This window comes from Acanthopagrus latus, chromosome 19, assembly GCF_904848185.1.
Source record: "Acanthopagrus latus isolate v.2019 chromosome 19, fAcaLat1.1, whole genome shotgun sequence".
Classification (NCBI taxonomy): domain Eukaryota; kingdom Metazoa; phylum Chordata; class Actinopteri; order Spariformes; family Sparidae; genus Acanthopagrus; species Acanthopagrus latus.
The window spans coordinates 17,610,542-17,629,663 of NC_051057.1; the positions used below are offsets into that span (position 1 = coordinate 17,610,542).

The 19,122-nt window shown below is 43.3% G+C and overlaps 2 protein-coding genes across 8 annotated transcripts; one reads left to right on the forward strand and one right to left on the reverse strand.

The window, feature by feature from the left end:
* Nucleotides 1-2: 2 nt before the first annotated feature.
* Nucleotides 3-8,746, reverse strand: LOC119008885 (U2 snRNP-associated SURP domain containing). Of its 3 annotated transcripts, XM_037079604.1 has the most exons (26): nt 8,639-8,746; nt 7,682-7,780; nt 7,438-7,552; nt 7,146-7,273; nt 6,970-7,043; nt 6,738-6,826; nt 6,553-6,588; nt 6,361-6,443; nt 6,046-6,211; nt 5,745-5,956; nt 5,297-5,340; nt 3,591-3,695; nt 3,401-3,467; nt 3,132-3,295; nt 2,874-3,036; nt 2,681-2,760; nt 2,497-2,584; nt 2,261-2,395; nt 1,954-2,143; nt 1,761-1,841; nt 1,591-1,642; nt 1,333-1,477; nt 1,121-1,231; nt 895-1,022; nt 595-780; nt 3-504 (listed from the first exon to the last, which is right to left on the reverse strand). In XM_037079604.1, exons 1-26 carry the CDS (start codon nt 8,711-8,713, stop codon nt 369-371), a joined length of 2,952 nt encoding a protein of 983 aa, XP_036935499.1. In that variant the 5' UTR covers nt 8,714-8,746; the 3' UTR covers nt 3-368. The 3 variants fall into 3 exon arrangements, with proteins under 3 accessions (XP_036935499.1, XP_036935500.1, XP_036935501.1); XM_037079605.1 differs by lacking the exon at nt 6,553-6,588 and having other exon boundaries at nt 8,639-8,745; XM_037079606.1 differs by lacking the exons at nt 5,297-5,340; nt 6,046-6,211; nt 6,361-6,443; ... (5 more) ...; nt 7,682-7,780; nt 8,639-8,746 and having other exon boundaries at nt 5,745-5,925.
* pcolce2b (procollagen C-endopeptidase enhancer 2b) lies at nt 7,999-18,849 on the forward strand. Of its 5 annotated transcripts, none has more exons than XM_037079613.1 (10): nt 7,999-8,065; nt 10,014-10,146; nt 10,436-10,544; nt 10,922-11,177; nt 12,270-12,394; nt 13,235-13,371; nt 13,474-13,637; nt 14,586-14,669; nt 17,243-17,410; nt 17,793-18,849. In XM_037079613.1, exons 2-10 carry the CDS (start codon nt 10,034-10,036, stop codon nt 17,921-17,923), a joined length of 1,287 nt encoding a protein of 428 aa, XP_036935508.1. In that variant the 5' UTR covers nt 7,999-8,065; nt 10,014-10,033; the 3' UTR covers nt 17,924-18,849. The 5 variants fall into 5 exon arrangements, with proteins under 5 accessions (XP_036935508.1, XP_036935507.1, XP_036935504.1 ...); XM_037079612.1 differs by having other exon boundaries at nt 8,051-8,065; nt 9,881-10,146; XM_037079609.1 differs by lacking the exon at nt 7,999-8,065 and adding an exon at nt 9,115-9,734.
* Nucleotides 18,850-19,122: the final 273 nt, after the last annotated feature.

Consider the following 19,122-nt stretch of genomic DNA (forward strand, 5'->3'; position numbering starts at 1 on the left):
TGTTTATTAGGAATTTCTTTTTAATGTGAACTACAAAAACAGAAAATGACAGCATGAATATGACTATAGTCATCACGCTCTGTACGGGTGTGGTCTACCACATGGATGAATTCCATTGGGAGGTGATGGGGAATCAGGACACACAAGCACATTATTTTTTTGTACAATATAAAACAGCAATGGCCCCATCCATTTGATACACCAGATGGCAACCCATGCAACACCCTCCATTGTCTATACATTAACGTCTGGGCAGAGATCTTCGGCTGCCAATGAATCAGTCAATCTTTTATACAACACGGCGCAGAAAAGGTAGAATAGGGAGGAGGGAGAGTAGGCTGGTTTGGAGGTTGAAGGTTAAAGACGTGTCAGTGTTTGCTCTTCTTTGATTTTTTATGAGACCGGTGAGGTGACCTTGATTTGGAGCGTGACTTTTTCGCTGATTTCTTGGGCGTCCTGGAACGGGACCTCCTGGATCGTTTTGGTGTGCGAGGTGAGGGAGATCTGGGTGGACAAACATGACATTTTTAATTAATAAAGAAAACTGTAAAATAACCAGACACCTAGCTTTAATGGCAAAACAGATAGTTTTACCTCTTTGACGACTTTTTGTTGCTGGATCGCGGGGAATCTTTATGGGAAGAGCGGGATGATGTGTCTTTAGAATATGAGCGATCGGAGCGTTCTGATCTTTCCGACCGCTCTGAGCGTGGTGACGATGAACGGCCTCGTCTGCTGCTACTCCGCGTGGGGCTGGGTGACCCACTGTGACGCCGCTTCCTGTCAACCGGAGAGGACAAATATCTGTCAGATATTACACAAATCCGCTGTTTGATGCAGCACATCATGGTTGAACCCGACATGATGCAGCGAATTTCCAACTGTTGATCTCACCTCTCCTTCCTGGTTGGCGTGTCCTCCTTCTCCTTTTCCTTCTTCAAGTCTTTTAACCGAGCATCAGCTTTCTCCTTCTCTTTCTTTTCCTTCTCTTTCTCCCGCTCAAGTTTCTCCTTTTCTTTTTCCTACACAAGAGGAAGACAAAAAAATGACCCCAGTTTTGAATTTCAATTTCTGTATCTGATATCATCTATAGTAAAATCAACAGGGCCTGACTCAATACCTTTTGTAGTAGTTTGTCCCTGTAGTGTTCCACCTGCTCTTGAATATTCTGCCCATGCTTCTTGGGCCTTTTCCCAGACTCAAGTTCATCCTGGAACTTCATGACCTTAACCTGCGTGAACAGTGCAAGAAAAAAAATGGTTAAAATAATTCATTCAATTTGCCTAAAACACACAAGACGCATTCTGGTGTGTCTGGTATAGAGTGAAGTACCTCTATCTCTCTGAGCTTGGTGCGTTTCTCCTCATTCATTTCAGACATCTTGGCTTTAGTATCTGAGTCATCTCTCATGGGGTTGAAGTAGCTTTGATCTTCTGAGCGTGGGCTCCTGTCATCATCATCACTGTCCTCGTCATCCCTTCAGAGTTAGAAAAGTTTATAAAAAAAGGTTAAAGGTGTGTCAATGTATTTGCAGCACGGAACAGATGATTATCCTTAAAGATAGCATGTGAACACAAAGACAAAACTCACTTCTTTGCTTCTTCTGGCTGCTCAAAAATCTCCCATTTTGAAGTAGTCACAGCTGAGGAGCAAAAAAAAGGTGCAACGTAAGTGACACTAAGAATGCATATGAAAGAACCTGTGACAAATTACATTTAAAGCCAAAATTGAGTAATTTGATGCCACTTTTAAGGTCTCACCTTGAGCTTCTAACTCCGCCTCGTCCACTGCTTCCCATTTTGAGGGTGCCACCTTGAAAGTTGCTTCCTTGGACTGATCCACTATGAAAAACAAAGAAAAACAAAGAAAATGTAAGAGCTTTACTCACTGTACAGGTAAATGTGGACAACAGCCACCCAATGAAATATCTTATGTTAGTCTTGCACCACTTACATGGTATTCCATCTATGTCCTCTTCCATGGGCTTGATAGGAATACCGTCCAGGTCATCCAGGGGGGCTCCGTCAATAGGAGCCCCGTCAATGGGCCCTGAGTCAATCGGCACCCCATCCACATCCTCAAGCGGAGTGCCGTCTACATATTCCCCAATTGGAGCCCCATCAATGTCCTCTACTACCTCAGGCTGTGGAAAAGAGCACAAAAAACATTTACTGTTGGTAACCAAAAGGATAGTTTTTAAAAGTTATGTAAGAGAACTTTGAAGTTATTATCATTGGTCGAGTGTTACTACCTCACTTACCTCCACAATGACTACAGGCTCCTTCTCTGCAGCGAGATTAACCAGACCCAGGAAGATGTTCTGCAGCTTGATAAGGAAGGGGTCAGGGTACACCGCCCAGTCCTCCCATGCCCGGAAACATGACATCACTCGTTGCTGCCACAACGAAGAAAACAAGGCACATACTATAGGTCACAAACTGCTTGTGTGAATTATTCAGTGTTAAGTTTACTCAGCCAGGTTTGGAAGTTTGGTACCTTGAAGTTCTCACTCTGAAGGTGTCCCTGTATCGATTTGTATGTTGCATTGAGGTCTGAGAAAATCTGGCAGAGCTTTGCTTCAAAACTGTTGAGAAAAGGTTAAGAGAATAAATTAAGTGAGCAACTTTATAACCAAAAGTAATGACTAGTATAGTATACCGATCTGAGATTGATAACTTACTATTTTCTGTAGTAAGACGCGTTGGCTACTTTGGCAGAAGAGTTGTACAGCACATCAGAAACTAGATATAACCGCGCAATCTGCAATGTGAGAGAGAAAATATTAATTTTTCTTTAAATTTTCGTTCACAAAATTTGATAAACATGAAATTTGCTGATTCTTTTCTTAGAGGAGGGTCAGCGTGGTATCTTGCCTTTTTGGGGAGAGGGGTCTTGAGGATAGAGAGAGACTCTGTGACACACTCCACAATCTCTTCGGCTGCTTCAGCGTGGCTGAGACAAAATAACATGGCTTCTGCTATGTCTCCCCTCCTGGGAGTCATTCCACGCAGCATCTCCTCTAGTTTGTCCCGCTCTCTGCAGAGATGAGGAACAATTAAGTGTAATCTAACAAACTGCAGATTCATCAACAGCAGGGCATCTTAACAGAGTCTGATGAGTCATGGTCTTACTCTTCTTTCAAACAGCCTTTCTTGCTGCCTTCCTCCTCTTCCTCCTCTTCCTCCCCATCATCGTAAGGACCATGGAGGTATGGATTAAGAGGCGGCGGACGCCACAAAGAGCCATTCTTAAACATCCTAAAGTCGTCTGTTCGCCATTTGGCTGGTGCTTCACCCTGAGCAAGGAATGATTCACAGTTAATATCAAAACCAGATAGAACATCAAGTACATTTACACAGACTTTAAAAAACAAACACTTATTAAAAGATGGAAATCAAACCTGTAGTATTGAGTAGAGCTTCCACCTGTAGTATACATGTGCTGGGCTCTGGTTCTCAAATAGAAACCTGGAAGAAACAAAGCCATAAATATGAACAAACTGCAATTCAGCTTTGCAGAAACTACTAAAATTATAAAAAAAAGGTTAAATAAATAAATAAATAAAAAAAGTGTTGTGCAGTTGCACTGACCTGTACATGGGATTGTTGATTTCTCTGTTCATGATCATGGCTTCAAACATTGGGCCTTCACGCACCACAAACTCGATCATTCGGTGGATGAGAGAGAGCAAATTCCTACAAGAAAAACACAGTTAAAGCAAACGGATTCAGACTGGCCGCACCCTTGACCACTACAAAAAGCCTGACTGTTAGTTTAATTTATGCTTGGCAGTTTGACGCTCTGAGCAGTTGTCTCTCGGCAGGCATGATGCGCGTTTTACAGAACAAATGTTACAGGGCAGAACTGCAGCTGTCACGTACAGTAGGTTGGTGCACTGCCATGGTAATACTTGCAGTATGTGGCAGAAGATGTCCTTTAACCGACGCTGCCAAGATAAAATATCTACTTATTTCCTATGATGGATGAGGTGAGTCATCTTAATAAGAGACAACTGTTAAGACTGTCATGTGACCAGGCATAAATTAAATGTAACTGTGACTATGCCTCTGAGCCAATGTATAACATCAATGCATAAATGTTGCCAAAAATCCCAAATTAACATGAGAACTGAAGATTTTACAGTAACATGGTCAATATAATTGAGAATTTCTTAAATTGCAATACAGTTAACATTATACATTTTTTAAATGTGCATAAATTGTTCTGAGTTCATGCCTGTGTTCTTTAAGGCTGCAGTGAAACAGGTTTTGATTACATCGCACTGCCTGGACCCTTTCAAGCTTCAAATTCAAATGAGAAATTGTCTAAGACACTGCATTAACTGAAAAATCTGTCAGTGCAGTGCCTTACAATTCCCACTCATCTCCTGACCAATGTGAAGTGAGGAGGAACACCAAAGCAGTATAGGACTGTTGGCCTAAATCAACTAAACATGTTAGCTAATGGTGGAGTTGGTAATGACTGAATACAGTGCAAATGGGATCACTAAAGCTGTTCTGTGACAATTTGGGGGAGATACATGGTGCAGGCTGCATACATTTACCCTAAAGTGGCCAACAAGACAAAGGATGTCTTTCATTTGACAACACAGATCACATTTACTTGTATTGGAGCCGATCGTACCAATGGCGGGGTAAAATTCAGTATACTTTCCCAATCCATCCCATGAGGCTTTTCAGGTCCCTCGCTGCTGCAGACAGTTCAACTTGTGCTGCTCACCAAGGCCAATGTCAAAGGTCATATATAGACTACTACTGTCAGGTTTGGATTTTATTAGCAGGGGCCAGACTTACTGAGCGCCCGATAGAGTGACAGAGGCCAAAGGGGGTAGACGGTGTGAGTGAGCAATGGTCAGAGAGCAGGATTTCACAACTACATATCTAGAGTCAGCAGTGTGTATGTGGCAGAATAACATGTCACTAAAGCTGAAAACAACACAATTAAATGTGGATGTATGGAGTGGAACTGTGATGGACTAAAGTCATGATGATCAACTCTAAACAGCACATTAAGTGAGCAATATAATGATGTTTTTGCTACATATTTAAAAAAGAAACATGAGTGATGGTGGAGTGTGAAAGGTACAAACCAAACTTCCAGTCAGTATTATTCTAACTACTAAAATGATTGCATTGTAATTCAGCCTCAACCATTGCTCACCCATACTGACCAGCCCCCTGTAGCATGCAGTGATCAACCGATCAAACTTTTAGCTTCATTATGGGATGTTTTTTCTACGTTTGTACACCAATTTTAAAAAAAGAAAAACATGTACCTTTCTGTTGGGATAACCACTTTGACTATGGCTTGCGACAGAGTCTGTATATGAAGTCACATCAGATAATAAACATAGAATGTGAGTATTGTTAAAAGGCAACAGGTGAAAAATATAAAAAATGCATTTAAAAAGTGCAAATAGACAACAACTTTCCTTCACTGCTGTCAGTTTTACTAAAGGCCAAACACCCCTGACACTGTATTCATTAACCATAAACACCTCTCTGTAACACTGAACATTTTCCACACACTAACATTTCACTACAACCACACTTATATACAGTGTAAAAGTTAAATTCAGTGATCAAGACAACAACTATCACTTCTAGAAACTTGGATTAAACCCTGCACTGTCTGCTCATTATAAAGGCTAACATCTTACCAGCTGCATTAACAAAACACTGCCATAACCCATGAGAAAATCCTAGGCTGACATGCTGAGTTACCTTCTCAAACTCCTCCTTGTTTTTGGGTGGAGGAAGCAGTGGAGCATTGGGGTTCTTTAGCCTCTCCCGGGGCTGTGCGTTGAAGGGTAGGCCGGAGGGAGGCGGTGGGAGTGTGTGCTCCATCATGGAAGGAGGGATGTAGATGGGGTGGGGTGGAATGGGCACACCTTTGCCCCATCCTAATTTCATCTCAAAGTTCATTATCATCTTTCCTGCAATCAGAATAAAAATATATATTTACAACGACTGAAAAAAACACAAGTATCTCATTTATTGAATATCAAGAAATACAGCGTTGTACCATTTAGGTTCTTGAGTGCTCGCTCAGCATCCCTCCTGTTCATGAAAGCCACAAAGCCACAGTTCCTCTCCCGAGCCCTCTCCTCGTCCGTCCTTGGCCACATAATCTTCACACTGGCCAGGGGACCGTAGCGGCCAAACTCTTGGCAGAGCATCTCCTCATTCATCTATACAATAAAAACAAACAAGAAAAAAATATATTTCTGTTTCAATGAACAATAGGGAAATAACTGCACAAAATAAAGCACTTGAGATTAATAACATGTGCAGCACATATTCATTTGAAATTTAGTGTCAAATTAAGACTCAAATTTACCTGTGGGTTGATGTTTCCGAGATACAAATTAGTTGTAGATGGATCTCCGACATCATGGGAACCTGGCGCACAATCATCCAAAACTGCAGAGACAGAAAAGAGACGAGAATTTTCTTACTGCTGTCTGACGGAACAACATATTTTCTTAGCAAGATGAGGATATTCACGGCCACTGTATTAAGTCAAAATTACCACTGGACGGACGGTTTCTCCTGGAAGAACCATCCGCTAAAAGAAGCAGAAAAGCAGTATAAATTTTGTTTCAGGGCAGAAGTGGACAAAGGGTGTAGGGGAGCGGATTAAGGCGTGCAGGACAGAGCCATTTTGGGCCAGGTTAGTACATGGAACATAGTCGTGCAATTTTAAAAGACTCTTACATGAGCGTCTTCCATCTGAGCCCGAGAGAGGTTCAAAACGACTAACACGTCCTTTCATCTTGTGTCTTTCATCCCTTTCCTCTTGTATTCTGCAGGGAATAACATGTAGTACAGTTGAGTAAGTCCTATGTTAAAATTATTGAAAAAAGGTTTAGAAAGTTTTGTACTTTCATAACCACACCTGGAACCGACTGCTTAATGATCAAAATGTGAATCAAATGTTGAGACTTACTGTTTAAGTTCTTCTTTGAAGAGCTCCAAGTTGCTCTTCTTCTTTTCCTTTTCAGAAGTTTTCTTGACTGAAGTCTGAAATACACAGGTGGCAATACTATCAGCACAGTAAAAACAAAGCATTATTTACTTCAGGTGTAACAAGAGAGCCTACTTGTTGACTGTGAAAGTACTTACATGTCTTTTGTCGAGTGCTAAAAACTGGGGTGGGGTTTCCAAAGGCAAGAAACTTTTTGTTGTTTGTGTCTCAAAGCGAGATTTGGGCTTGTACAACTTTCCCTTCTTCTCATCAGCAGCTGCTTCCTCTGAAAGGACAAGACAAAGTTTTTCTTCTGAGATCCACAACAATAACTTTTGCATTTCACATTTCAAGTTATGGACAGAGCATGTTGCAAACTGTGCTTGTGCCCTGATGTATCATGCAATCAATTTGAGTGACACATGAAAGTAAACAGTAGAAAGGCTGTACCTTTTGTGGCATTTGCGATACCGCCACGGACAAACGCCTTGACTTTTCCCTCCCCTCCGCCTTCAAAAGCAGCAAGAAACTCCTCATAAATCTCAGCTGCTGCTCGCTCATCCTCCTGAACAGAGAAAACCAGTGTCACCATAAATAAATAAAGCCATGCATCACAAAAACATCTTTACAAAATGTGAGCCCCCTTACTTCAGTTAACACAGATCATAGTCTCAAAAAGGAAGCATACACTTACTTTTTTCTTAATTTCATCTTGTTCCTTCTTGCTCAGCGTCCTCTTTGCTACTGCCATTTTGCCAATACTGAAGGACTTCAGTTTGCTTTCAAGCAGCGCCTGTAGATGTAAACAAAGCACGGTTAGCTTTCAACAGGTATTTCATGGTCACGGGACGTAACTCTATATCTGCACGTAACACACACGGGCCATCACAACGATCCCTACTGCTTCATGTAATATTAATAATTACCCAGATGTTTGTTCGTGCGCAACACTTCTGTTGTCAGCCAAGTTAAGCGGGGAATCATTTCCGTGACACCACCAAACTCGCATTACACTGTGAAGCGGGCCGTGTCCACCCGTAGTTTACAGTCATCGCCCCAAACATTTGAGGGCCATTTTGTAAGTTGCATTTACTGCATATTTCATAACTTCACCTAATGAAGCCGGACAACAACAACTAACCACAACAGGACACGCTAGCCAAAGGCCTAACACAGATATCTGCAGCAGCGCCCCAGACTGAGAGTGCACTGAGCGCCGAATGACTGTTACAAGCAGCTACGCTTGAAATATTAGGCCCGAGTTCGCACATATTGTGTTTCCTATGTCTAAATTCGAACATACATAAAATGAACTTTGTTCTGAGGGCTACCTGTGTTGGTATCAGGTGGTTAGCTGTCTGAACAATATTCCTTTCTGGGTCAACCGCCCTTACGATATCTGGATGTGTTAGCTAAATTGTTAGCTTCTCTTAGCTTAGCAGAACTAGCCAGTGTGGCCGAGGAGCCAACGGTTAGCTTTAGCCGCCGTGGCGGTTAGCTAACACCGTTGCGCACACTCGTGCGTTAACACTCGACTCTTGCAGGCTACAAATATGCAAATACTCAAGGCTGTTCAGGCATTTTGTTATTTACGTTGTTTTCATTGCAACAGAAACGACCTAGCTGTAGAAAGAATAAACGGTAAATTCACCTTAGCGCTAGCTTTTTGAGAGCCACCAGGCGTTCGGTCCGCCATCTTTTGTGAAACTAAAATAAAATCGATCATCGATTACAAGATAACGAGGAGTGTGATATTCCAGGCTGCACAGTCAATCATCGAATCAACGATCGGTCAACTTTGTCCTCTCTACCACTGTTTGTGGTCATGTTTGTGTACAGACACAAACCAAAACTGTGGACGAATATTTAAATCATTTTGAAAGACAAACCAAAACTGGAGCTGTGGACGAATATTTAAATCATTTTGAAAGACAAACCATGAGTCTGGCTTACACGTTTACAGCCCAAGGCAAATTGTATTTGTTTAATCAACTCATTGAAAAATATTTAATAAAACAGGAAGACAATATTACCGAACTAACGCTCGACACTCAGTCGACTACCAATTTTGACTTAAACTTATCAAACATAATATAACTTATTTTACTTATCATAAAACATTTATTGAGCAATTACATAGATTGATAACATATGTTGCAACTCTCTAGTGGCCCTCCAGACACTGTTTATAAATGAACTACACGGTATTTATTACCCAGTTGTAATCTATTGTGAACATCAATTGCAACTTTCCAATTAAGAAATTGCTAATAAATAATTTATTAAGTATTTAACTGCTTCTTAACAGTGAAATAACTATAATTAATGTATACAGTTTCACTTGTATTATATATAATTGTTTATTTTCATGATATTATAGAAATTATAAAGTGTTACCAAACACAGACCGCAGGAGAGACAGGCCGAGGACATGACGTCATCTGTCCAGCAGGTGGTGCTGTCTCGGTCTCATCAGTGTTACCTGCGCACATTATTCTGACAACCTGAATCCAGGCACTCATTTTACTGATATTCCAGGTTGTGTGCAGCTAACCCTCCTCTTTGTGTCCTCCACTCACCCCACGTCTACACAGTACATGTGCGTAATGAGCCATCGGGCACTGAGGTGTGTTCTCTTGATCAAGTCTCTTCCACACTGATTGAGATGTCAAACCATTCATCCATGAGACAGACCTGGGTACAAGTTTATTCATGCCGCACCTCATTCAAGCTTTTTTCCAAGCCAGGTGTGTAAAACTAATGCGGGATCTCACTCCCTCCCAGCGCTGTTTTAATCATTTTTTCACCTCTCTCTCTCTCTCTCTCTCTCTCTCTCTCTCTCTCTCTCTCTCTCTCTCTCTCTCTATTTCTCTCTCTCTCTCTCTTGGAGCAGCAGTAGCAGCAGCCAGTGCGCTGCTCCGTCCCTCCTACCACGCAGAACAAACGCTATATTCATCTGCTCCGGCTTGCAGTGACTGAAACTTCCCCGCAGCAACTCCTGGGTTACTTTTCTTTCCCCCCACCAGGTCCACAGCTGCCGAACACAATGCCATTCATGCCACGGGGCGAACACAGGCGGACAATGTGGAGAACGTGCAGCGTCTTTTGCGCATGGAGTCTACTGTTCCTGGCAGAGGTCTGTGCGCAGTCCCAGCGGAGGTACACCTTCATTTACTTAGTTATTCATATATTTTTTTTTAATGGGAAAAGCTTTTACGAGTGGCTGGGCAAAGGTGATGCAGCCTGCGAGTGGAGGACTGGAGTTTATCCAGAAAGAAGATCATTCTGCAGTCCTCCAGTCGGGACATGTGGCGCATTCAATGAGATCTGTTTTGAATTTAACCGCAGGCTGTTTGTTAACGTTGTACACACGTTTTATATTGTTTTTAACACATCATCAATTGACATTTTTTTGGAGAATAAGAAACATCTCCCTTCTGCTCTCCAGACCAACCTTCACATGCGGCGGAAACATTACAGGGGAGTCTGGAGTGATCGGGAGCCAGGGGTACCCAGGAGTTTACCCCCCGAACACCAAGTGTGTGTGGAGGATCACAGTGAGTTCCACTTTCAACATGACTCTCTGTGATGAATGATGACGACGCAACTTCATTAAAAACACACACACACACACCAAAAACAGCTGCACTATATAATGGCATGATTCTCTTTCACTAACCCCAAGCTCCTAATTTCATTCTAAAAATACTCAACCACAGCCAGTTCAAGGCAGTTTTTTTTTTCCTTCTTTCTTTTTGCTGACTGGCTCCATTACATTACTGTACATTCACACAAAGTCATGCTGCAACATTCTTGTAACTGGACATCAGGCCAACACCCATGTAGGGGGGAGAGGATGTGTCACATTTCCAGGCTCTCACTAATGATGATCATTATGTGGAATTGACCTTTAATTCCCGACCCCCTCTTCAAGGTCCCCGAGGGAAAGGTGGTGGTCCTGTCATTCCGCTCCATCGACCTGGAGAGCGACAACCTGTGCCGCTACGACTATGTGGATGTGTACAGTGGCCATGTCAGCGGGCAGAGGCTCGGACGCTTCTGTGGGACGTTCAAGCCGGGGGCCCTGGTTTCCACGGGCAACAAGATGCTCATGCAGATGGTGTCTGACGCCAACACGGCCGGGAGTGGCTTCCTGGCTGTCTTCTCTGCTGCTCACCCACATGAGAGAGGTAGGCCTCCATGGGAAGAAGAGTGTTTTGTTTTGTTTTGTTTTGTTTCGCAGTGGTGGCAGCTGCGTAGAAAATATCTCGCCGCCACCCGAGCGTGTAATGCAGAGCCACGTGGGGACTGTGCCTCAGCCATGACTTCAACCCCATAAAGGAATCTGATACTGGTTCCTTGGAGTGCGTCTGTTTGGCAGAGGGGTCAGTGTTTGAGAAGCAAATGAACAAGGCTGTTAAAACAGGGGTCACTTCAGTGGGAATCGGCGCACGGCACAGACGGAGAGAAAAATACCGTGAATCACTTCCAAGGCACGCAGACGCACAGAAAAACAAACAGAAGGTGTAGTTTTTCCTAAACTCTGTGAAAACCCGGCAGCCTTTTGGGGGTTTCATTAGTCCGAGATTGGGGGATAAGGAGTTTAACGGTGTTTCTAGCAGGCAAAAAAAGGGAGGAATATCTCAACACTTTGTCGCAGTACAATGTGGAATTTCTCACTGACATTTTTCTGGAGCACTTCTTCAGCTCTTCAGTATCACTTAGCGTTAGTTGAGTTAAATGGGCCTCTTCCTGCGGGGTTGTGCAAAGTCTCGTCCACTGTTTTGGTGGAATTTTAATGGCTGGTTCTCTTGACAGCTGTACCAGACAATAGCTATTAACTAGCCTGCCTGGCTCTGAACCAACGGATGACAGCAGACTGTTACAGCTAACAGTCTGCTGAGCTCTGTCGAAACTGTACAGCGCAGCATTTGTTAGGTGTCTATTCTTGTCACTGTCACGAATTTGTAGTTCTTGGTAAGGAAACATCAATCCAGCTGTATGTTACAAAGAAAACACGTCTTCCAGAGAGCTTTTGTGGTTATTGAAGCAATGTGTCCCTGATGCTCCCTTTGGAAGCATTCCAAAACTGCGCAAAACAAAACTAATGAGTGTCTTAGTTTTTTAAGGATACACATAATGACAAAGAAGGGCGATGAAGAGCGGCAATAACATCAAGAATGATGAATACAATCTAGAGAAATTTCCTCAAGGAGTAGGAATGATGTTTTGGCAGATGATGGTGGATTATTATAGGACTAACTGGAGGCATGACTCCACAGGGGACCAGTACTGTGGAGGCAGGTTGGACCGACCCTCAGGGACGTTCAAAACACCCAACTGGCCTGAGAAGGACTACCCAGCTGGTGTCACCTGCTCCTGGCACATAGTGGCACCAAAGAACCAGGTGAGAATGTACAAAATTAAAATGTCTCATTCTTTGCGTTATATGTAAAGTTAACTAATAGGAAATGACTGTTAAGAGAATCCTGATTTCGGGAGCTTGGCCTATTGAACGTCGAACCTGTTTAGATTGAAACATCAAGACACAGTCAACCGTAGATCTTTAATGCTCCATGATGATCGCCTTTTGTTGCGCCAAATGTAGCTGTGAGAAGTTTGATTAACAGGCTCAAGTGATGTCACTTAAGGCAGCCTTAAAGCTGCTAACCGCTGCTAACTGCAGCTGATGGCTCAACTAGCTACGCAGCTAGCAGTTCATGAAGCGCAGAGCACTGTGGAGCACCTGGACAGTCCGACGATAGCTGGTTAGTGAAATCTAAGTAAATATCTCTGTAACGCAAGACGTTATGATGACAGAACTGTAATTTCATCACATTCTGTTGATCATTTTAGTAGATTTTAAAAAATTACGTCTCTGAACAGTTGCTTGAGGCTAGGAGCTACGTTAGCTGCTACTAGCAAAACAACCCATAATCTCAGACCAGATCAACAGTGGAGTTGCATTGTGGGTAATGCGGGTGCCTGGTTTTGAGGAAGAAGAATGCTCTGACTAGAATGAAGATTGTATCTCTGGCTTCACTGTGTAAAGGGTGTAGAACAAAGCTAAGATATCCCACCCAGCTGAAAAAAAACAGCATAGACCAGAACCAAAACACAACATATGCTGGTCTTGCTAATGACTGGTCACTACCAAATGACAGTGCATCACCCTTTAATCAAACGGCCGGCCATCATAGCCAGTTGAAATGCTCTCGCCCTTCTTTCAATCCGTCTCCTGCTGCAGATTATAGAAGTCAAGTTCGAGAAGTTTGACGTGGAGCGAGATAACTACTGCCGCTACGACCACGTCTCCATCTTCAACGGGGCGGAAATAAACGACGCCAAGAGGATCGGCAAATACTGTGGAGACAGCCCCCCAGCGTAGGTGATTCTCTCATGAAGACTTTATTTTCGTGGACACATCCATCAATCCGCCCCCCGAGGTCCTCTCAGTTTACACTCTGGTCTGGGCTCCTCTTGCAGGCCGGTGTTCTCAGATGGGAACCAGCTCCTGATCCAGTTCCTGTCAGATCTCAGCCTGACCGCTGACGGCTTCATTGGACACTACAAGTTCAGGCCGAAGCGGTTCCCCACCACCACGGTACCACCCACCACCACCACGCAGCCCGTCACCACCAGGCCCATACGTAGGTAGCAACTTTTATCCAATCAATAAGAAAGACGTCTAACATCTGTGTTTGTTGATGTAGCTATGAGACACCATCCTGGCCATGTACTACTGGATTCTCTTGCTAACATGTGGCGTTTTTTTTTTTCATTCACTCGAACACGAGGGACATCTGGAATCTGCTTCTGATTTGGGCTGGAGGGGGAACTAAGTGTACTTCTTAAGTAAGAGCCCTTCAGAATCCTGCTTCTGGTTAAGAGTAATGCTAAATTCCGCTGCGCTTGTGACATATAAACGGGGTGAAAATGGTCCGTTAAAACAAACAAATTTTAAAAAAGTCAAACCGAACAGCGGGTCGTGATGCACCGTTCTCCTCTGTGCAAATAGCAAAGAGAACATTGAGCACTGGGGACTATTAAAGCTGCAGCACGTGTCTGAACACAACATATGCTAAAGCTGTGCCTGATGCTCACATTTCTCTTGTGTTAGAACCGTACGTAACACACGTTCATACACAGCGTGTACACGTGTCTGCACCTGCAAGCTCATTTTTATACTAAAAAACTCACATTCCCACACGCTGTCGCCTTTTTTTTCCCCTCTTCAGTCGAGCCAGGTTATTCTGGCGCCTCCCTCTCAGTGATGTCATACTGTCACAGTGCCTTCTGGTTATCTCTCCTGACTTTTTTCCCCCCCACCTCTCTCCAGTAAGAATAATATTTAGACAGCTACCTTGTGTTTTCTCTGTGGTTTTCCTTTATGGACTCCTCACTGTCTCTAACTCTGAAAACAGATGTTCAACTTGTCAGATTACATCGCTCTTTTTTTGCACTTCGTCCCATTGAGGAGCGTCCGAGAACGTACTGCAAATAAACCACAGTAGAAAACAGATGCAACTGTAGCTTACACGCTTGTATCACGTACAGATATTGAATATTCTTGTGTGTGTGTGCGTGTGTCTCTGCAGCCCTGAAGTACTCCGTTGCGCTGTGCCAGCAGAAATGTAAAAGACGAGGAACGCTCGAGAGCAACTACTGCTCCAGCAATTTCGGTAAGAACATCAGAGCTCATTTGCAATTCACTTAAACCTCATGCAGTCGCTGGTATGTCCCGGCTTCGCTCACTCTTGAATCATTTAATTTACCTGCTGTCACATACAGACTAATCCTAAAAAAGATTATTTACGTCAGCACATCAGCAGCCAGATCTCCCCCTCACAGGCGGTTTACAGTCCTGATGGTGTCAGTGTCTTTGCTTATCTCAAAGACTTCCTTGATATAGCCTGCCAGGAAGTGAAGGGGTGTATACAGTAGGACCACAGTTACACACACACACACACACACACACACACACACACACACACACACACACACACACACACACACACACACTGAGCCTCTGACTGTGGGTAAACTGTCGATAAATGAAGGTGTTGATTCAAGCTTGGCCGAGCCATTTTGCAACTCTCCCGCCGCTGTGGTGTTTTCCTCCCGTGGCTGTGTCCCACATGTGTTAGACTGGCATTTCAAAGGGGTTCACTTGGATTTGCACGAGGGAGCGAGGAAAAGGGTGCGTGGAAAAAGAGTGGGCACGTGTGATGTGGCTGGCGGGGTCCACACACTATATGTGGCGAGACTGAAAACTGTTCGTCTAATCAACACGTGAAGTCATAACTGTTGGTTTGGTTTACGTTGCTTTCAGTTGTCAAAGGCAGTGGCTGGTGGTTTGCATTCTGTGAGTGTTTAACAGTAGCAGCAGATACAGTAACAGTACTGAAACAGGACAGTCAGTCTCCTGGCTCCTCTCATCCCCCTGTCAGGAAATGAAACAGGCAGTTATGTGAAGTCCAGACATATTGGTACCATCAGTGTAAAGAATCCCGTTCATGCTGAAAGACACGTGCTTCAGTCCGCTGACTCCACCGTCACTCAGCTGGCACTGCTAAATGTCAGGTCTCCTCCACAGCGAAGAGTCCACACAAGAAAACTGTAATCTGTTTTGGCGCTGGACAGACTAAACAGGAAATGACTGAAAGGACTGAAACAGAAAAAAAACATGAACCGGACAGTACAGTAGGTAGCAATTCTGGTTAGGTTAACTTGTGAGATGAATTCCCCGAAGTTACTTAATGTTCCCATGAAGTCCAAAAAGTGCTTTTGTTCACATATCTCACCGATATGCCCAGTATCAGGTTCAAAAGTGGCAACAACGCTGTTTTATAGGTATTTTTAGAGTCTATAACTTCCTGGAAAATCATGGACATTTTGATGACTCATCCTGCACTCGGGGGCGTATATTCATGTTTGGTCCAATGAATGCTTCTCTACTTTATGACGCTGCCGTGGATATCACAAAAGAAAACAATGCAGCTCAGGACCAGACCGGACCTCGCGCATTAACTCACAAAATCACAACTTCATAACTTTATTTGGTGATTTGGATGAAAGAGTGTCACGACGTATGGAGAAATTATTTGCTGGTCTTCCCTCAGATAATGATGACGGAGGCCAGGTAGAGTACCGTTAGGATTTATGGAGTTTCCTGGTAGAAAGATACTGGTAGCTTTAGTAGCTAAGTGCTGCTAAATGAGGTTAGCTGCCATCAGCTCAGTGAGTCGTTCTTGCTGACTCGGCCGCAGGTTGCCAGGTTCTAAACCCCCTACAATCACTGATTCTCTATCTGCTTTCTCTCTATATTAGATTGTACTGTACATGATATGCAGTGACCTCTGCTCCACTGACTGACATGCAAAACATTTAGCTGTCTGCCGGACAATGATGATATCACAGATTCACTTTGGCCTCGTCACAGTGAGGGCCACATCCTGGAATTATCTTCCAAACTCTTACGGTAACTGATATCGTTGAGGCTTTTTGAGAAGGAGCTCCCAGCTGGTTGGTGGGTCAAGATGCCATAAAAAGGTCAAAGGAAATGTTGATGCTGTTGATTCACCCTGACGTCTTTACAGAGAGGCACACATTGTTCCAATTTCTCTGACACTGTTGATGGTGGCGATAAAAAAGCAAATTCCCCTCACTATAATTTAGAGGCCCCACTTCTCTGATGTTCAAACATATCCTTCATAGCTTCCCAGGGGATAAACACTAGTATGATTTGAAATGCTTATATATAAAATGTCTCAAGCGTTGGATGCATATTCAATACAAAAATTGAAAAATTGCTACTAAAAAAATCATAAGCATGCTAATATGCTAAACTAAGATGGTGAGCATGATGAACATTATAGGCCTGTTCAGCGTTAGCATTCAACTCAAAGCACAACACAACAGCCCCCACAGAGCCGCTAGCATGCCTGCAGAGTGTTAGTCTCGTACTTGCGGGCATTGTCTGTCTGATGTGAGTCAGTAACATCTTCTTTCACTCTGTTGGTTTTTCAAAAGTCTCATTATGCTGCTGCTGCTGTCACCCGGCCTAAAGCTCGGGCTTTACTTCTAACCGCAGCCCAGAAATAGCACTCGCCAAAGTGATGATTTTGTTTACAGAAATCCAAACTGACGTTCCCTGATGCTTTGATTTTATCCCCATTTATGAGGATGTGTTTTTCTAAAGGATTAACAACTGTGAACAAATATGTTCTCTCATGACGTGCACGTTTCTCTACAGTGATAACCGGGACTGTCATCACCGCGGTGATGAGAGGAGGAAGCATGTTCGCCACAGTCTCCATCATCAACGTGTACAAAGAAGGCAGTCTGGCCATCCAGCAGGCAGGAAAGACCATGAGCACCAAGATCATTATCCTGTGCAAGAAGTGTCCATTTATCAGACGAGGTGAGTCCACCGGTGAAATTAAATCGGCTCAAAGTCCTTCAGAACGTGGGTTTGACGTATGAGGAAAAAAAAACAGTTCATAATCTAAATGATGATAATCATTATACAGTTCCTGGTTGACTGTTTTCAATAACCTGTGGCTCTGAGTTTGCCTCCTTTGCTGTGCTGTCGCGCTCAGTCGGCAGAGCTCGCCCCCAGAGTGTGAGGTGAGCGGCAGAACTCACTGTCCAAGCAGTCAATGAAACGTTACATGTTTATATGCTGCACGCGCATAAACATGTGGTATACAGACCTGCCGTGTGGAGATTCTGATATCTGGCCTCCCTGAATGTCTCTGCCGTTCCGCCACTGCATTCAGGTTTTTTTTGTGTGACCTCACCAGGCTTGAACTACATCTTCATGGGCCAAGTGGACGAGGACGGCAAGGGGAAGATCGCCCCTCACCACTTTGTCATGGCGTTCAAGACGAAGAACCAGAAAGGACTCAACGTCCTGAAAGACAAGCGGTGCTGAGGACAGACGTACCCGAGGCTGTGGATGGAAACAATTAAGCAAAAAAAAAAAAAAAGAAGAAGTCTCACAACAGAAAAACAAAGCTGAATTTGGACGCCTTCACAGAACGTAAAATCACAAGATTATTGTATTTATTCATTTTGCTGCAGATCACATGTTGGTGGAATAAAACAAGAAGACTTGAAGTGCACTTCCACTCTGTCTTCTATTAAAAGACCCGCCGCTGGGTCTGTTTGGCAACCTCGAGATTAATCAGCGACGAAATGAGTTGAAATTTCCATTCCAGTTCTCGGCCCATTCTCACTCAGCGTACTCACATTCCTGCCATGCCCAGTGCAGGGGAATTAAAGTGTAGCCAGGAACAAGAGCCCAGAATCAGGAGTACAGCAGTATCTGTTCCAGCATCCCATGATTGCACTATTAATTTGACATTTTTTTTCATATTCTACTGTTCAGCTGTTTTCCTTTAGAGGCTTTGGAGTGCAATGGGAATTATTTAGTCTGCATTTAACAAATGTATCTTTCTGGCACAATAGTCTTAAATTCCACGAGCCTTGATCAATACAGAGGATTTCTCACGATCAACAGTTTTGCCAACAATCGAGCTGATTGTTGTCGGCTTAAGAATCTGAAGTTATTTTTCTGTGTTCACTTCCATGGGCAGTGATTTGGGAGGTGATTGAAAGCGGTGATTAAAAAGTGCAATATTTAATATATAAATGAATCTTTTCTTAAACTTTTTATGCTGGTTTCACGTGAAACTTCAGTTAGTTTACAGATGCAAAGCACCGCCGTCAGCATATATCATTTACCTGCATTGTTTTTAAAGGCATGAAATGAAAAAATATTTTCATATGAAAAAGTCTGTGAATATTATTTATATTTTATTGTTTTCATCTGCCCGAATAAAAATCCTTATTATTTTCCTTTTGTTTGTCCGTCTTTGTACGATCAGCTGGAAATGACATAATGCCAAATGATATCTGAATTGGTCTGTTGAGTCTACTTAGAGTGGATCAGGTGTGTGTAACGTGACCCTCACGTGGACTGGACTGCCGGGCAGTTGGCTGAACTGTTGGCAGTTTTCTGGCTTTCAGACTTGAGCGACCAGAGGCCAGTTTTCAAGGACAGAGAACAGCAAGTTACAAACCAACATTTGAAGTCTGCAGCATCTGTTTCTTCTTTTTTGTGCCATTAAA